This window comes from Lichenostomus cassidix, chromosome 6 (genome assembly GCF_008360975.1).
Source record: "Lichenostomus cassidix isolate B80296 chromosome 6, HeHo_3.0, whole genome shotgun sequence".
NCBI lineage: Eukaryota > Metazoa > Chordata > Aves > Passeriformes > Meliphagidae > Lichenostomus > Lichenostomus cassidix.
In genome coordinates this window covers 11246961-11266351 of record NC_139487.1, presented here as the reverse complement: position 1 = coordinate 11266351, position 19391 = coordinate 11246961, and the positions used below count along the sequence as shown (strand labels likewise).

General features: G+C 42.4%; 1 protein-coding gene across 3 annotated transcripts in view; it reads right to left on the bottom strand.

The window, feature by feature from the left end:
• COL17A1 (collagen type XVII alpha 1 chain) overlaps nucleotides 1–17985 on the bottom strand; it is a 39400-nt gene extending 21415 nt beyond the window's left edge. For 2 of the 3 annotated variants that reach the window (XM_085064903.1, XM_085064904.1), the window contains exons 1-17: nucleotides 17800–17985; nucleotides 13255–13320; nucleotides 12508–12552; nucleotides 11580–11678; nucleotides 9580–9717; nucleotides 9168–9215; nucleotides 8181–8216; nucleotides 6532–6579; nucleotides 6054–6197; nucleotides 4747–4890; nucleotides 3956–4027; nucleotides 3433–3516; nucleotides 3016–3081; nucleotides 1610–1771; nucleotides 1153–1242; nucleotides 971–1015; nucleotides 247–396 (exon numbers count right to left, since the gene is read on the bottom strand). In XM_085064903.1, coding sequence (XP_084921029.1) covers nucleotides 247–396; nucleotides 971–1015; nucleotides 1153–1242; nucleotides 1610–1771; nucleotides 3016–3081; nucleotides 3433–3516; nucleotides 3956–4027; nucleotides 4747–4890; nucleotides 6054–6197; nucleotides 6532–6579; nucleotides 8181–8216; nucleotides 9168–9215; nucleotides 9580–9717; nucleotides 11580–11678; nucleotides 12508–12552; nucleotides 13255–13309 — 1426 coding nt within the window. In that variant the 5' untranslated portion in view covers nucleotides 13310–13320; nucleotides 17800–17985. The remainder of the gene's footprint in view (nucleotides 1–246; nucleotides 397–970; nucleotides 1016–1152; nucleotides 1243–1609; nucleotides 1772–3015; nucleotides 3082–3432; nucleotides 3517–3955; nucleotides 4028–4746; nucleotides 4891–6053; nucleotides 6198–6531; nucleotides 6580–8180; nucleotides 8217–9167; nucleotides 9216–9579; nucleotides 9718–11579; nucleotides 11679–12507; nucleotides 12553–13254; nucleotides 13321–17799) is intronic. The other variant, XM_085064905.1, reaches the window with a different exon arrangement.
• Between the last annotated feature and the right edge of the window lie 1406 nt (nucleotides 17986–19391).

Genomic DNA, 19391 nt, shown 5'->3' with positions numbered 1-19391 from the left:
AGTAAGACCTCAGATCTCAGGAGCTTTCCTATCCTACTCACTCCAAGACTATATAACTCCTCACCAAAGACTGTGTTCTTTATCTATTCTTTCTGTCCATTTGTAATATCTTAGTGGCAGTCACCATCAAGCTCAATGTTGTCCTCAGTTCTCTGGCTTGGTATCTCTGGTGCTTGGGCTCTTTGGCAGCTTAAACCCTCTGTCCTTTTATCCCATTCAACATTTTTTTCCTCAGTTATTCCTTACCCAGAGCAATGAGTCCAAAAAGCAATCCAAGGAGAAACAACCAGGCTAGAAGCAAACCTAGAAGCCATTTCCACCAGCTACAGCAGGAACCACAGGGACACCAGGATGGTGCTGATCCAATTGCACCCCCTGCATCACCACTTCGTATTTCTGGAAGAGGGAAGGAGCAGTCTCCTGGTTAATCAAGAGTTCCTTGACTCCAGAGTTAAGAATCTCTTACAATAAGGACATCAAGCTCTGATCCATTATACAAAGATCTATGAGAAAAATCTTTACACCACTCTGTGTACATGGTATAATTCTAGTCCCTGTGGAAACTGGGAAGAGTATTTCCAATGGGAATTCCAACAGAAGACAATAACACTCAGTGCATTTTTACAATAACAGCTGAAAAACACGATCTCATAGGGTACAGATCTGAGCCATAAATTACAGCAATAGCCAGCATGGTCTGTCTGAGCCCTGTCTTCCCCATAAATCTGTCCCAGTAGTAGGATACAACTGGACTGTCAGCTATCTGATTTTCTCTAGCCATAAAAAAATACCCTGACTGCCCACTCATCTACAATCAAATCACTGGTACCAATTTTGCTGGTAGTCTCCTGAACATTCCCTCCCTCTTATTCATTGCACAGAGATAACTCAGGTCCCTCAAGAACGATTGCTTTTTTGTATTTTGTGCTTTGGTGCTTCTTCCAGTGAAAGTCTGAGTTGTATAACTTACCTGCATAAGTTTCTCTGTCCCTTTTTGGCATGGATTTCAGCCCTCCTGTTTTAACAACAGTAAAAGAGGTTTTACCAATCTTTGTGTATGATATAATTTGGAGTAGGGGCTTGAAAGGAAAAGGTAGTAATGGAGGCAGGAGGAGAAAATTCTGTTGCATTTCCACAGGAACAAACTCTTACCATTTGCATCTGATTTTAGGGCAGTATCTGTAGCATAAGAGGAGGAAAATCCTTGCTTCTCTTTCTTCAAGGTGTCTTCTGCAAAAGATCCTGAACAGAAACCAAATACAATTAAAAACATTACACCAGAAGTTCAACCAGGTCTATCTTCTTTCATTGGTAAAAGGCATAATTTTTATTGGGAAGACACAATAGCTCTGCCTGTTTAAACCACATCAAGGTTTTTTGCTCTCAAAGCTCCTGAGCTTTGTGAAATACCCTGAGGCACACCCTGGAGCTTCAAATGCAAAAGCCAAACACAGATTTCAGCTGGCACGGTTAAAAGCTGCCTGCCTGCCGGAGGTTCTTGTTTGATATACAAGTCAGGTGTAGTGTCCTGAACTCTGAACTTCCCTTATGATCAGTCGCCATTTCTCTGCCCTCAGAATAACCACATGTCCTGAAAAAGGGACGTTACCTCCATTAAGCCCAGTGTTAGAGGCATTAAAGACTTTGCCACTGTCCTTTGTCATGACCAAGAGTTCCATCTCCTTTGCTGGTGCCTTCTCCTTCTCCAGCAGCAGGAACTTGCAATCTTTGCGCAGAACATCATCTCCCTGGGAGCTCAAAACAGTTCCCCCTGGAATATTGGTAAAAGATGGTAAAGAGGAGGAGATGAGTGCGGGCCATTACTAGAAATGTAGTGGTTTTGGGGTTACCACTACAATAAGCACCCTGTAAGAGACATACTGGTCACTGAATGCAACAGGAGAGCTGTGCATGTCATTAGGTTTCTTTGGAGATGTGCATTTCACTAGCAGGCGAACAACTGCTGCCAGAAATGGAAAACATCTGGAATTCAATCACATAGAGAAATGATTTGTTCAATGAGCTCTTTGCTCTTCAAACACACTTACTATGGAGTCAGAGAAACTCAGCCTGACAGAAACATTCAGGGGTCAGCAGAGCCAGCACAACTCAAGCTGAGGAGCCCATCAAGCACGGCCAAGTCACTCTATCAAGCACAAAGCACTCCAGATCCCAGGAGCCAGGAAAGATTAGGAGACTGAACTGCAGTTTATAGAGGTTTGGCACAGGCCAAACCATGTTCAAAACCATTACCGTGGTCACTCTTGTGATGCTATGCATTATGAAGTATGTCTGGAATTGTGTACAAACATGAACTGACACACAAACTGACAAAATATTGAAAATCAAGATTAACAGAATGGTATTATTCCACTACTCTCACAGAACCCGGCGTAAACCATTATTAGAAATATTATCATAACTTTTGGGTCTTTGTACCTATTTTTAAGCCTTGTCTTTGGAAGTCCTTGGATTACAAAGAAAACTTGGCTTTCTTTACACATGCAGAAAAAAAAAGTGTAATTTATAAATCCCAGAGTTGCAGAAAAGAGCTGGAAAGGATGAATCCTAATTGTTCAAGGACAAAGGGTTTCTCTTACAAAAAAACATAATCTGATAATGTGTAAGTCAATTCCTTAACCTTTGAGTAGTTGAAGCTGGTACTACTGAAAAATTATTTTTAATAGCAACCTTGCAAATGTTTTGGCTCCAAATGATGTACAATTTCATGCGTACTCTTCTATCCAGCTCCCTGCCTGCTGAGCAGAAATAGCTCAGAATGAAACAATCCAAATTATTACAGAATCTGAATCAGGCCAGTTCATTTGCTCATTCTTAGTTTCTCACCTGCTTTCTTTTCAGAAAGGTACTGATAGGACACTTGGCTGATAGGAGACTGATAGGAGACAAGTTATGCACCTGTGTGTCACTCAGCTATGCTGAATCTCTGACTCATTTTTATTATTATATGATTGTGCAAGGCCATGCCTAAATGCCTGTGAATGACACACTCACCTGCTGAGGCAGATACACCAGTACTCGCCATGGTATTGCTCTGAGAAGTGTTCTTCAGCCCATATGCTGCAAAGAAGAAATTCAACAATGACACAGATGAAGGACAACAAGGGATCTACACACACCAACCCTCAGCTGCAAAGCAGTTCAAAAATCTTTTCTCATTCAGCATTCTTAGGACAACTCAACCAACCAAAGGTTTCCCCAGCAAGCAAACCTCTAGTGCATCAGCACTGGGAGCTGTTCCTGCGCATGCAAAGCAGAGGAAATGGTCCTCAATGTCCCTTCATACCACACTGTGCCACACAAGATGATGGTGATGAGGGAGCCTCTGTCAAGATGAACTTTCTAGTCACTACAGAAAAGATGGGAGAAGGAAGCACACATTGGTGACCCTCACACTTTCTCTAGGCTTACTTTGTTGCTGACCTGCAGAGGCTGCTGTAGCATTCTGGGTCGTGGATAAAGAGCTTGGAGCCAGGTTGTTTTGAACTCCAAACACTGCAAAGAAAAACATTGCAATGAGGGTTATAGGAGTCCTGCAGTGCAGGTGGCATTCTGGCTAAAACCCAAACAAAACCAGAAATACAACAATAATGACCTCTCCCAACAAATTTCACCAGATATCTGGAGGCATCACAGGCCTAAGCATTTCTGTAGAGAAATCATCCTCAATGAATGTTTTTTAACTTTGATCACTTTGCTGTATTGTTCTTGTTGTCCTCAGGCAATAATGGTGACCATTTTAAAACATTATGTTGAGTTATATTGTGAGGCCACTCTCATGGCTACATGGACATTTCTGCAGCTGGGGCAGTTGGGACAAAGCTGCTGATGCTGAGATGAGGAATAGGAGAGAAACTGGGATATAGGTATTATTTCACTGTACTTGTCTGCCAGAAATAGGGTGCTGTGAAAGTGTGAAGAAGAAAAATCTGACCTGTAGAGGAAGAGCTCAGGCCCGCATTCAGAGTATGATTGCTGGGAGCCAGGTTATTTGGAACACCAAAAACTGCCAAAAGAGGAAGTGAAATGTTATTACTTCTCTCAAATCCAAAATCCAACACCCAAAGATCAGTGGCACAATCCCAGAAATTAAGAGACAACTTGGAAATGCAACTAGTGATAACACATGATAATTACACAGAGGAAAAACCTTGGAAATTGTGACAACATGCCCTTTCACTGAACTGACAATGGGGAAGAAAATCCTACCTCAGACAAGTTTAAATCATGTGACAGTTAGAGAAAGTAAAGCTTTTAATAGTAAGCCATCATAAAGCTTCTTGTGTTTTTTCTCTGCAACTGGGAAATCCAGAATCCCATTTATAAATTGGCCTTACCAGGTGTAAGCATACACAAGACTTACTTAAAACATTTCTAGTATATAAGCCATTCTTACAATGGGCCAGGATAATCCAATATTAATTAGAGTCTAAACTAGTTTTTATAGGGAATGTGAGCTTGACCTCATTGATAAAGCTGTCATCAAAGTTTAGTGAGAGCCAGAGAGTCAGGACAACAAAGCCTCACAAAGAAGGATTTTCAGATACAATCAGTACAGAAGCAGAGAGCACCAAATTACAGAAAACCAGAGAAAATTCAAGCATATCCCTTGCCATTTTGATTATTCCATCATTTTAATTCATGTTGTGCAAAAAAAAGGCACTGCTTTTGACCCATTTTCAGAGTAGTTCCGTCCTTCAAGCCTGTGCAGCCTAGGGAGCATACCTGATCCTGTGGAGTGAGACATGGCATTGATCAAGGAAGAGCTGTTATGGTATCCACCAAGGGAAGACCCAGCAGGCAGAGTGGAGGACCACATGTATGAAGGAAGGGCAGTATTCAGTATGGTTGTGTCATATGTCCCCGACACTGTAAAAATCCAAACAAACACAAGTGGTTTTCAATGAGACCAGACTTGTGGCTTAGCATGCATTGCAGGTTTATATGACAAGCAACTCAGATTTCAATTACCCTTGTGGTGTTAACACAATGACTCCAGGTTAACATGGCATAACGACCTCAAATGTCATCTGATTACAACCCACACAAATTTTAACCAATGGAATAAAGATTGACCTGATAGCATGATCATTCACAAAACACCTTGAAGAGATTTCATAGCTTGTAGATGTTATGATACCAGAACAATCTACTCCTCTGTCATTCTATTAATAAATCATCCTGCACCATGAGATGTATGGCTTTTGCTTCCCATGTATGTTGCTGATTGATTCACTAGTGTATTGGACTAAAATTCTCAGTTTAAGCCAAGATTGGAGCTAAGAGTAGAACAAAAGATATTCTTTGTTCTTGGATACTGGTGGAAAACAATGGAGTGAATGTCAACACCACTTCCTCAAGCCCTGTGGTGAGGCTTATAAATAACTAAAGAAGATTGTAGTATTTTAAGTACTACTCCAATTATGGAATCACAGAATGGTTTGGATTGGAAGGGACCGTGAAGACCACCTAGTTCCAACCTCCTGCCATGGGCAGGGACACCACCCACTAGACCAGGTTGCTGCAAGTCTCCTGCATACTGGCCTGAAACACTTCCAGGGATGGGGCACCCACAACTGCTTTGGGCAGCCTGCTCCCATGCCTCACCACTCCCACAGTAAAGAATTTCTTCCTAACATCTGATCTAAACCTGCCCTCTTTCAGTTTGAAGCCATTCCCCTTGTCCTGTCACTACAGTTCCTGATGAGTTATTATCAAATGGTATGGCTAATAAATCACTCATTGAAATGTTGTCTTCAGTCCTATCTCCATCTCACTTGGAGATAAGAGATCAAATCACTCTCAGACACATTTGCTTAGAGCTCTTATCTCTGACAGAAATACCTCTGAATTGAAGCTGGTGCAGAAAAAATGGACTTATTTTTATGGAAATTAGACTGACCCTTTTTCTGCGTTGCCACCACTGTCTGGGACAGATACCATGCATTCTTACCTGGATGTTCTTAGCAACTGAGCACTTTTTATGGCAAATGTTGTTTGGAATGACTGCAACATTACTAAAGGCCAAGTACCTGACTGAGAGCTCTCAGTGACCATCTTTGTCTCCACCACAGCCTTTTTCGGTATTGGGAGTGTACCGGATGATGACCGAGTTGGGCTGCAGCTGGCAGATCGACTTCCTTTCAGCAAACGTTTCACATCATCCAACTCTGTCCCTAGCAGGAAAAGCAAGTGTCCAGAGTCACCCAAAAGCCAGTGTTTCATTGATCTGTAATCTGGCTCTGGATGCAAATCATTCTGTGGAATTTATCTGCAAGTCTATAAAGTTGTTACTTTCTGGGGGTGCCACTTAATGACAAAGCTCCAGAGGATGTTTCTGGGACTAAGTACCATCTTACATCTTTGCAAGACCACCACCTAACCCACAGCATGCCTCCTTGTCCAGAAAGGGTACAAAATTAATGTTCTTAACAGGAAAAGACATAATCCTTGCAGCAACACCCTCTATCTTATCCCTGATACTCCTGGAATAAAAGCCATGGCACTTACATCTGCCAGAGGGAGAGGCGCTCTGCAATCGGACTCGTATTTCACTCTCTGGGAAGATAAAAAGCAGATCATGAATATGGAGAGAGTTATATTTGTGCCCTGGGCTGGGAATGAATCTTTAGGCTGAAGTGAATTTCTTCCTGCTTGCTATGCTCCACCTTGCTGTCTTGCTGCTTGATCTGAGCAGTACTCAAGGCCCATGGGAATTGCTTGCAAACTGGTTTGGGTAACTTTTTGTTTTGGAGCCACATTTTGTTACTTTAAATTCCAAGGAATTATGTTTTACTCATTGACAGCCTCTGTTGAAGTCAAAAGTGCTGCTGCTGCCAGAAATACAGAAGGTCTAATTATGCAGTCCTCGATCACATTGATGTTCCCACACATCACAAATACTATTTTTATTGTCCTTCTGAACAAAAAACCTAGAGATTCAAAAGAAGATCACTAAATACAGAAATTCCCTATGACTTTTTGGGTAAAATTCACATCTCTACAATGGCTCTATGGTTTAGTCTCTTAGCACATGCTGACTTCTCTTTTGACTCACTGAATGTAACCAGTCCAGTTCTCAGCCAACATTCTCACCAGGTACCCAATGCTATTACTTTACTTTTGCTGGACCTTTACTGTCCAGCACAAGAAACTACAAAGTTAATGTGATTTGGCTGGGGTAAGCCTTTAAGCTTGCTTCCCACAAGCAAAGTGGCCAGTGAGAACATGTGATACATGCTCCTCAAGATGAAATCTGACAGTGCATGCACTATAAAAGAAACACTATCTTGGCATTCATGTGGAGAAGATGATGGATTGGAATTATTTTCTGAAGCAATATGAGAAGCTGGACCTGATTCTCTGGTGTCTACTTTATTATGTATGGCCTAGCTCTGCTGGGAGCTCAGGTATGTAGTGTGTTAGAGGAGACTGTGATGATCTGAGGCAGAATAATTGGAAATGTAACACCCTGCAGGAGGACTGTGCAAGACCATGTTGTGATTTATACCCACTGCTAAAATTAACTCGAATAAAGTGACATTATAGTTTCCTCTTCAAGCAACTGGAAACAGATATTACACTCCCACAGACCAAGATAATCCTTCTTTCCCCAACATTGTTAATAAATTATTAGAAGAGCTGAATGATTTAAACAATGCAAAGCTTTACAGCGAGCTGGCTACACAGACCACAGTAAGTCCACAATTTCCACACCATCTCTTTACTACCAGGATGAGATTATTTCAGGGTACGGCTTTATGGTTTGCAAGACAGATTGCAGTGGGAGAAGCATGAATGCAATTACTGTAAATATGTCAGAGGTGGGTCCCAGAGCATGGATGGACTAAGGTTATGGCAGTGAACAGACAAGAGGGACCTCTATGTCCCATGCCCTCAGACCTCCAGGCTCTCAAGTAGATCCTCCTTTCTGACACAGCCTAAACCCCCATGACTTTCACTAGGGTCAAATTTTACACCAAGCTTGTTTAAACAACTGCTTATACACAGTTCACATCTGAAGTGGTGTAGATCCACTACCTCATCTGACTGCTCTACATATAAACTGGTGGATTCCAGCTAAAGAATAGGCCTATTAGATGCACCTGAATTATGCTGAACTAAAAAAAGGAGGCTTCTCAAAGAACACCATCACTCACCTCGACTTTGGCTTCTCCCTCTCGTAGGCGCGGGTGCTGTGAACAGCAATGAGAGAAAAGCACTATTAGTCTTTACTAACTCTGACAGCTCTGAAAATCAACACAGCAATCTTGCTCAGGGATGCTCATATTCAGACAGCAAGTTTTCTTGGAGCACAGCTGTGGGAATTGAACCACTAAGAGTTTTTACCAGCCCCCCTTTAGGCCATAAGGTATCTTAAAGAATCAGCAGCACCTTTAGCATTTCTGGACCAGATGTTGTTTCTTTTTGTACAGAGAAATGTTGTTCACAGATGGTGATATCCTATTTCAAATGGCCAAAAGGAAGTTAATAGGCCTGTTTACCCCACTGACCAATGCTGGATATTGTGAAAGCCTGCCTCCTCTATGAACCAAAAAGGTGGCCTGATCATAATGTTTCACGATCTTCACTGAGTAAAATCAGCAGCTCAAGAGTTTAGACATGGCAAGCTCATACCAGCTGACAATATTCTGTGTGAATATATCACTTGATAGCCACTTCATCTTTCCATATATATTTGCTGAAGTCTAGAAACGAGCTACTGGAAAAGCATACCCAGCAATGGCTCAAATCCTAAGAGTCTGGACTTCCTTGCTTGCAGCTGTTCTCCCAGCTATGACAGGATGTGGGGGTGGGGGTTTAGGGTGGAGGGCATGCTATGAAGTCTCCCATGTCTATCTTCTCCTCTCCACATCCTATGTCATACCGGGAGCATCACAAAAGCAGCTGAACGTAGCAGATATACAGAATGGTCCCTCTTTGAATATGATCAGCCAGAGACCTGACTGTCAGCTCTTAATGTAATCCCAAATTAACTCCTCCAAAGTCATGGAGCTGCACTGATTGCCCAATACAGAGGCAGCATAGGTAGAGCAAGACACAGCAATGTGCAAACAGCCTTCATAATCATAAACTCACATGACCTTGCCATAACGTTCAGAGGAACAACTCTAAAAAGAACATACCAAAATCTTTCCTGGAAAACTCAGGAGAAGAGTTGGCACTGGAGCTCCCTGCAAAGAACAGAAAGATGTTCATTAATACTTTGCACAAGGTCATTAAAAGCTTTCAAAACATGTCCTCCTGGCAACTGTTTAATCTCAGTGGGCAGCAAACATTTCCATTTAAAAAAAGAGCTATTCAGGTTTCACATGAAAGAGCTGCTAACGTCTTTCAAAAAATATACGCCAGAACTCATTTGAGGAATAAGCATTACTCTTAGGATAAACAGGACTTAATCATTAAATTGTGTCCCTGATGGCTTATTTCCTCCAAAAACCACAATGGGATTCTTGTGCCGTTGGGGACCATTCTGCATTAATGTGATCTCAGAGTGCACTGCACACTGTGTCCCTTCTATGGCATGTTCTGTGATACCTTCATATGTTGCATGGCGGTTGACATAGGTTTTTCTTTCAAATGTTGAGCCAGGTGATTTGGTGAGAGTAGAGCTGGGAGACTGGGCTTGTCTGTAGCTGGAGGTTGATGATGTTGAATTCAGTCTACCACTTCCACCTATAGTTAAAACAAAATGCCCTCAGCATATGGAAGAGAAGCCCTGGCTGTAAACTCTGAATGCCCTGGGTGCTTTATGTTACTGTCTTCTGAGCTGGACAAATTCACATTGGCGTATTATAACTAGAGATGAACAAGAACAATATTTGGGTATAACTCTGGCTGTTCTCAGCATTCAGTGCAGAGAGGAATATAGGTTATCACTGTGGTTTCAAAACAAATCTTGTCAATGATACACATGAAACCAGGTTCTGGCCTAGGGCGATGAGTGAGCCATTTTCTCCGAGCAGGAGCAAATCTAGCTCTGGATGATGCTAGGTTTTGTTTAGGATATAGATCCACTTGAAAACTCAAGTGTTACCTGACACAGGCTACAAAAACTGGGAGAATGTTAAACCAAACTCAAAGTGCTGAAGAATGCATTTTATGAGATTAGGGAAAGCAGAGATGAGTCCACTTCCATATAAAGCAGCTATCCAAACTGTCACTTAGTCATGCCTTAGTCAGTCCATTTTCTGGAGAAGTGATTGAGATGTCCATTAGGCCCAAGGCAGGCTGGGGGTTATTAGTAGCTGTTTTATGTAGACAGAGGAAACAACTTCCTTCCTAATTCAAATCAATGCTGTGGAGAAAGATCTGAGCAGCTATAACTAATGTGTTTATACTCTTGAACAAAATGTAATGATGGAGTATGATCAGGGTGCAGCAAAAAGGGAGCTCTGTGATAAAGGGCAACCTGTCTGTGCTGATCAGCAGGGTCAAACTGGATGTTGTTTACCCATCCCTGCAAAAAGAGCATGTCCTTTGGATCTCAACAGTGTTTTCTTGCCAACTTCCCCTTTACAAGGACCTGTTTTGTTCTGTAACTTTTCCATTTAATTCAGCAGAAAGAACTACTGCAAGAAAGTGGGAAAGAAGAGACTACAGAATGCTCTGTGAAACTGAAAGAACTCAGTATCTCTGAAGTTCAGGTTCTTTTCTCTTCTTCCACACACTGGAAAGAAATCAAAGGAAGATGGCAATCCTGCATGGTTCTCTGAGTTTACAGGACTGGGTTCAGTTGTCACACTGGTGCCAGTCCAGACAATTGGACCGACATCTTCACTGGAGTTACTTAAACTGTGGCCTGAGCCAAAGTGATTCCACACTCTGGAATCACCACTGTAACTGGCATGCAGGTGCCTGTCAGATCTATTTGGTATGGCTAACTCTCTCCTTGAGCTTCCAAACTGCTCTTCACTCACACAGAGAAGTGTGCCAGGCTAGGAAGCTTATTCTTTAGAAACCCTTGCTAGGACAATCAAAAAGTTGGGCAAAGAATGCTGTTAGAGAAGAATCCTGGTTTTATGGAGCAGGCAGCAAACACTGATTTAGCATGTCCAGAAAATCTGGCAGACTGTTCAAAGGGCTAAAGCCATGGACACATGAACACAAGAAAACATTCTCTAGAAAATTCTTTAATAATATTCTACCCTCAGCAAGATCAACAAAAAGATTAATCAAAACTGTCTTTAGAACAAAAATGGTTAGAAAGACTGTGATTTGGAAAAACTGAAAGAAGGGAAATTCAATTTCAGAATGACTTCTTAAAAACAGTGGGAATTACATTTTTTGTTGCTGTTCTCCCGAAACTAGGTTTTCCCTGTGGAAAATGGGACTTATGACATTTACTCACCCATTCTCAAACCCAGCTTTAGGGAAGGAATACTTTCACTTTGTGTATGTATTTGCCACTTCTGCTTTCATGAACCCTGTTTTCCTTACTCCTGGCTCACCCTACTTCCCTGCCTCGAATCCCTCCTCAGCCTGTTTCTGCTGCCTTTGCTCTCTATTTGCTACTGGGCAATGCTTTCATTCCTTACTTGAGGTCACATAGCTGCTTCCATGGGTGTATGACCTCTTTTCCACTCCGCTCCCGCCAGTGTGGGATGATGTTTTGAGCCCACTGCTGCTCCCTCCTTCTGAAAGAGATGAGCACAAAATGAGATATTCTCTCCGGGCAGAAGATAAGAAGGGCAAGGACACTGCAAGACAAGGCAGGAAGCACCCAAAGTTGACCACACACTCAATTACAAGTACAGCTTCATAGCTGGTGAGAGATCAGAGCTGCAGAGAAGGGTCTTTGCAGAGCAGACAAGCATTCACACTCCACACCCAGCAGGTCTGTAGTCAAGTTTTGCTCCATACACAGACTGAAGGATCCTCGTGTTAACCCTCATCGTAAATGAGGTGATGGTGCAATTTCTTACCAACTCAGCTGCAGCAACCTAATCAAGGATATGGTGGGATAAAGCCTGTGGAGGATTCTTCCCTACTTGGTACTTCTCTACAGAGGTAGAAATGACCTGTGACCTCTGATATTACCTGAAAAGATTCACTCTCTGCTGCCTACTGGGTAACAGGATGGGAAAATAATCCACTGCAGCCCCAGCAGTGGAGGCTGCAGACCCATCACCTTTGATCCTTGCTCCCAGCAGACAATCACCACTGCAGACTCTACATCTGGACTTCAATCTTTGGAGAGTCTGGTCATTCAGCCTTAGTGGAGTATGTGTTTTTGTTTCTGACAATATCCAGATGGCTCCCCAGATACTACTCCTCTCCAGTAACAAGTATTTTGGTAGAGAGGCATTTCTGAAAATCTCTTTCCTTTGGGTGCAGATCTTTATGTACTGAGACCTGCTGCAACTAGGGATTTATGGAAATGATGGGAATAATGCAGACAAATAAACAGCATGGAAAGGCACAGAACACTGAGCAGAAGCAATGCAATGACTGAGAATTACTTACTGGGTGGCAAGGAGGTCAGTCTTGTGGTTACAGTCTCTGTAATAACTGAGGATGAAAAGGGTGCAGAAGTAATGGCATGTTAATATAGCCAAAATGGATCAATGTTCTATTTATTCTCCATGCAAAAATATGACTTGTTCAAAGAAGACTGACTCATTTAAATAAAAGTCCCTTAAGACCACACTGCCTGGGGCTGTGGCTGTGGGCTCATTATCATACAATGCTGTGTTTCTTTGCAGGTCTTTCCAGCTCTGACTAAGAACATCACTCCCATGAAAGATTTTTTTTAATATACAAGATCCCTGTAAAATTTCTGGGCACTTCTGAACTACAGCTGCTGCTGTAACAGCAAAGCCCATGGTCAGACCCCTTAGTAGCTTCCTTCCTACTAGTTAATTCTCATACGGCCAGCAGAAAATTAACCTCTTACAGAAAGCCCCCAAAACATTTTCTAGACCCCACAGGGCATGGATATCAGATGAAGGAGCAGCATCCTAATGTCTGCACTACTAGTTAGAAATGCTACCACAGGGCAATCATCTGGTTAAACAATCAGGTCATGATACACATCTCTAAATGTCTGATCTTGATCCATTCTATTCCTTATTCTGACTTCAACACAGACACCAGGGCCAGAAGGAGAATTTAGTACTGGACCTCTGGTCAGCATTTAATCCCTTGCAGAAGTAGCCATCCACTTCTGGGATTTCTGGGGTGTGACATAAAAATTAAAAATATCCTCCTTACGTCTTTCAGTAACTTCTGATCCATCTTGCCTTGTTTTCTTTGTTATAGAATCCATATCATTGCCACCTGCAAGGAAAACAGAGACTGCACTCAACTGTGAAGAGTAAGACATGACAACAGCTCCCCACAAGTCCCATCAATTTGCTCCCTTCAGATGGGGACTAGACTGCCTGGAAGATGTCTGCGCCAGGGAGTTTACAGTGCCCTTCCAGAGCCATATAATTATTACTGATGGACTGACACCTACAACACTGGATGCTGCACAAGGCAGGAAACACCAGGAGGGGCTGTAAAGCCAGCAGGTGAGATAGCAGCAGTAGAAGCAAATCCACTCAGTGATGGAGTTTAGACCTGGATTTATATCCAGACTACACTACATTATGGTCTCCAGACTAGACTACATTATGCTCTCCAGCTGTGCCCCTATAAATGTTTGATGAAAACCAGTGCATCCAAACACTACACCCACACACCTGTTCTGGGCAAGACTCAACAGTACAGAATTAACTGCACAGACAAAGTTGCAGGAATAAGCTACCTGCACTCTGCCAGTACCGACAGAAAAACCTCAGCAGACATACTGCTGCTCTGCTGACAGTAATAGTGCATTCTCAGAGTACATTGATGCTAAAGTCACAGCACTGACTTTAGCAAAGTAGAAAAAACACTGGAGGTACTGTTGAACTAGCTATTTTTGGCAGCAAGGAACTTAAGGTAGGAAGTGCTTTATCTTGCTTTACAGGCAGAGCAGCAGCAGTTTGGAGATGCTGTCTGAGGTTTTGGAATCTCATTTAATTTAATGCCAGCTCAGGTCAGTGTACACAGAGTGGGAATCAATGCTGTGAATGCCATGTACACTCTTTTTCATGACTTGGACCCCTCTCTAGTCAAAATTATGATCTCTAGCTGAGGTACAACTGTCTGCCAATGCAGGAATACCACAAAAAACATGATTGTGGAAAAGAGATGTGATCTAGAAAACACTTCTCTCAGAAGGAACCACACAACTGCTCACTCCTAGTCTCTAAGATAACATTTCATCTGGTGCAGCCACAGAAAATGAGAAGGAAGAGATTTTAATTTACACACAAGCTCACCATAGGTCAAAACCCTTCACTGCATTTGAAGTCTCCTCCTTAAAACTGAAGGTCCAGCTGTACCAAAACCAATACATTTAAAAGGCTGAGTCTAAAAAAGCTTTGGGCAAAATTCCTTTCAAGTTTTAAAGCCCAGCTTGATGCAGAACACAAGACCATGCCCCCCAGTTCTGCTACCATTTGAGTTTGATCCTCATGATTCTTCCTACTCTTCTGTAAACTGCAGCCCCATTGATGTTATGCTTGTACTGCTCAGGCATAAATAATGACTGCAAGGCAAGACGCAGCAGAGAATCTGCAGGAATATCTGACATTCAGATTCAATTCTGTCTTTGAGCAGCTCCTGCTACTCTCAGAGCTGTTCAGGAACAATTTGAGTGTAGAAGGCACAGTGCCAGCCAAGCCACTTTAGCCCCCCGTGACAGACTCATCCGCACTTTGCAGAGAACACCACAGTGCCCACAGCCCTCACTCTGCACTGCTGATCCTGAGCTTGTCTAACAGGCTGGTAAGTGGGGGACCCTGAGGTCACATGCAAGTCCTTACACAACCTGGTGGCAGCAGGTTGCTGCTCAACCCTTACAATGCTTGCTAACACTAGGGATTTCCAAGGGATTATCCAAAGTGCTGATTCCAAGGCAAATGCAAGATTGGAGCTATATGCATTAGGAGAGTTCCTCCTCCAGCAGGATAGAAGTCCCCTGCAGCAGAAGGGTTTCTGGTCATTCACTCCAAGGAAAGGCATTATCTCTGTTACTCTTCCTTACTGCATCAACAGTGGAAGCATCTTTCAAGATCTCTTCCTAAGAACAGATGTTGGAAGCTGTTGTCTAGATGTCAGCACTGTGGCTTTATCAGTGGTTTTGGCAAGGAGCACAGTTTTGTATTTGGAAACTGCTTTCCTACTACTTTGTAGCCCCAGAACTTCACTTTCTCTCTGCTATTGGGAGGTGGTGCTGGGTATGGATGCTGGAAGAGGCCAGCACCACCATGGTGCTGCATCTTTGCCTTTCCTTGAGAAAGAGAAGCATCTTGCTGTGATACCAATTAGAAAAAAAAAAAACAGGGTAAAGCCCATCTTTGGAGCAGTGCATGCCACAGCCTGGCCCCAGCACACAATGTCTTTGCCTGTGTGCTTGGCACATGGACGCCAGCAGGCTGACTGTGCTGTATTTGCGTTACCTGCCAGGCCTGACTCATCTCCCCAGCTCCTATCTGGAGTCATAAAGGCATAGCTGTGGGCTATGTCTGTAGCACAGCAATGGCGCTGTTGAATCAGAGAAGTCACTTGCATTCATCTCTGAGTGACATGCACCAACTTGTGGAGTCACTCAAACAGTGCAGGAAGATAAGACAGCAACCCTATAGGACCCTTTTACATAAGTTCAGGGGTTGTAGTGTGCTTGTGGCACCCACAGAAACAGAGAACTTTCAGCCATTATTGGCACTAGGAACCAGGAGAGGTCTGGCACTGTCACACTTGTGCAGGCTTCTTCTTGTCTGTACAGCATTGGAAGCAGGATAGTAATAACTGCCCAGCACTGCAAGACATGCTCAGATCTGTGCTTTCCACAAAAGCTTGACAATATTGGGTACCTCTTGCAGCTCCCGTTTCACTTCACTGCAGTACGGCACACTGGTAAGGACACTAAGCCATTCTGAGATGGGATATTCAACCTCCTCTTAATATTTTAGAATCTAGGTATTGTATGTAATGGCAATAAAGTTTATTATTCACATTTTTCAAAGGTGAGTGGAATAGCCACAATGTGTCCTTTGGTGGAAAAACAAAAGCAAGAATATTTCAGATACTTTTATCTCTCCACAATGCTCTCACAGTTTTCATCTCACAATGCTGTTGGTGCTCACAGCACATTTTTTCAGCTTTCTCCTCTCTCCAGAGGTTCCTGCTGTGAGACACTCCATTAGGAGAAAGAGGCACCAGCAGGTGCTGAGATTATTCATATTTAATGTCTGCAGAACTTTTTGATCGTGAATACTCTGACACTCAGCAGATGCCTCCCAATGATTCCACTATGTCTCCCATCATATCACATGTCTTTTAGAGTGCCCCTTCCTCTTAACCCAGCCTTTCAGGTGCCACTGGCCTGGAACTAAAAGAACTGGTTAAAAAATGATCCCTTACCTCTTTTACTCCACAGACCAGGAATGTGACCTTCTCATTCTGCTCTAAAAGCTGTTCCTTTCCAGTCATTTTACCAAAACCAATACAGTCAGAATCAAATAGACCAAATCATACTTCCAAATCTGCTCATTTTGTAAACTGAAATTATGCAAATGCCAGAGAAGCAGGTTAGATGCCCAGCCAAAGCTCAGAAATGCTATAAGAACCAAATTCTGCCCTGTCCACAACCTGTCCTGGCTTCTTTAACACCAATATGTGCTCACATCCCAGAGCACAAGCAACAACACTGCCCAAACTTCACTCGGCTCAGCCAGACACCCTCCTCTCAAAAATGTGTCCTCGCCATCCCCACTCAACTGTGCTACTCAAAGAGAAATAGGCCATTCTGACCTGCACAGGCTTCTTGGCTCTGGCACAGAAAAGGAGACAAACAATCTGGTAATAATAAAAAAAGTGTTTGCAGAACGGGAAAGATCTGCTGTCACCATTTCACAAATGAAGCAACTAGTCACAGAAGGACAAGTAACTTCCCCAAAGTCACTCAAGTCAGTCTAAAGACATGAAAATGCAAATCTTTTACTTTATGCAACTACATTCAAATTGCTGAACCTACTGTAGAAAAGATTCAAACTGATTCTCAAATCACACTTTTCTGACTTATTGTGACCAAAACACCTCATAATTTTCTATGACAAAAATACAGCACAAAGTACCTAATCAATGAGTCACTGCTGATAATAAACCCACTTATTTGAGACAAAGCAAAGTTTGTCCATGGCAACACCAACTTTCACTCAGAAGCAGTTCCAGGCATTCTCAGGACTAGAGACTAATTTCTTAATATTACACCCTGCACCCACCATCTGAAACTCCAATTTACAATCATTACTCCTCCAGCACAATCCAGATCTGCTCAGTTTTAAAAACAGCCAACAGATGATCTGTATTTCACCATGCTGGTACCCTTATGGAACAGAGAACATTCAGCTAAACTTTATCTATTTTGTGGTGGTTTCACAAATCGCATTATAATGTGCGCATAATTTGGCTTCACATTTCATTTCTCCCAGCAGGTAAACACCTTTCACTGGATACTCACTGCAAAAGAATAAGTATTCACTGAAAAACAAAGCCAAAACAACCCAGCCCTCATGCAAACTTATTTTTCTATTGCATTACCCAAGAAAACTATAACACCTCCTCTATACTGCCTGAGAAGTCAGCCTTGTTCTTAAAGGAATCTGGAAGACAGAAAATAAACAAAACCTTTTTCTGCCTTTTTGTTTTAGTAATGTAACTTACCTGGGGTGCTCTGGTTACTGAAATGAAAATCTATTTTTCTCCTCAACTGCTTCCCTTCTACCAAAAATTTGCCACCTACACTTTATATCATGTCCTTCCAAAGGTGTGCAGAACCTGAGTGATCATCCAAAAATGTTCACCTCTTCTTTACTCAACCTGTTTTATTCTTGCCCTTTTGCTTTTCTATTCCCGTGCTCTTATACAAGTCCCAACAAAGGCGTGTCGTGGTTTCCTGCCTCACCCTACCTTTCAAATTATCTGACACTCACTGAAAAAAAGATCTGCCTCCAGGAATCAAAATGTATTGAAAGAAAAAATGCTCCTTCCTACTTGCTCAGGTAGATTAACTATTAAGATCCCAGACAAAGATATTAAAGGCTTATGTCACGGAACACGTATAGCAGTACTTTCTGATACGTGATCTGAGATCTGTCAGGGCATTTTCTTGCAGGAGATTACACAGCACCTGCTGATGCCACTGTAAAGCTGCCTGCAAGCTAAGCATATTCTGCTGCTTGCAAATACGAGGGGCTGAACTACCAGCTACAGCAAACTGGCTGAAAACAACTCAAGTCAGTGATTTGAAGTGTTTGCCAACCCCATAGATATTTATGCTCCATTCAGAAGACAGCAATATGAATAAATAACACAAACTGAGCAAGGAACAAAATTTCTACCGTATATACCTGCAAACTTCTCACCGAATAGGAACTGAAGCAGAAGGGCAGCCATGGTGGGTCAAAGCAAACCTCCACCCAGCTCATGACCCTGCTTTCTAGCCACAGGTCATTGTAACAGCCATGGAAGCACCAGATGAACAGGACAAGCACATGGAGATATTCTCCTGGTGTACAGTCAAAAGCAATAGCACTGCAGCCATTCTTTGACAGATGGTTTTCCATTAATTTGTCCAATTAGTTTTTGAATCTGTACATTTTAGTCTGTACAGTGTCATACAGTGAAGATTTTCATAGCTTAACTACACCTTGTGTAAAGATTTTTCCTCCTGCTGAATGTAACAGTGCCATTCAGTGCCCTGTGCTTCCTTGTAAGAATCAGAATTCACCTTGGCTTTTCTCACCCTATACAGATTTTAACAGATTTGTTCTGCTGAATAGGAAAGAGCTTAACACTTCATTTGGATTTTTGCCCACACCTTTTGAGGGGGTGCAGCCTTGTACTGTCAAGATGGCACCCTAGTCCTTTAAGGTCCATATTGGAAATTTTCAAAGGTGTGTAGGGACATGGCTGCTCTACAGCACTGCAGTCCACTCAAGACTTCTTCAGAATTGATCAATGCATCTCCTAAATCCCAGACCTTGTATTTATGTTTATCTTCAGTCAGACAGATATTTTTATGCAGCATAATTTCTTCCCTGCATGCAGGAAGCATCTATTACTCTGCTTTTGGAACATTAATCAAAGAACACTTAGTTGTCTAAACAAGATGCATGTGGTAATTAAGTCATTAAGAGGTGCAGAACTCAGCCTGAGACCTGGTCAAACTGGCTTGGCTTTAAGCCTTGACCAAAAGGATAAAAGTGGCTTTAGCTTTCTGAACTTCATGTCCTTTGAACATGAGAAAAAACTGT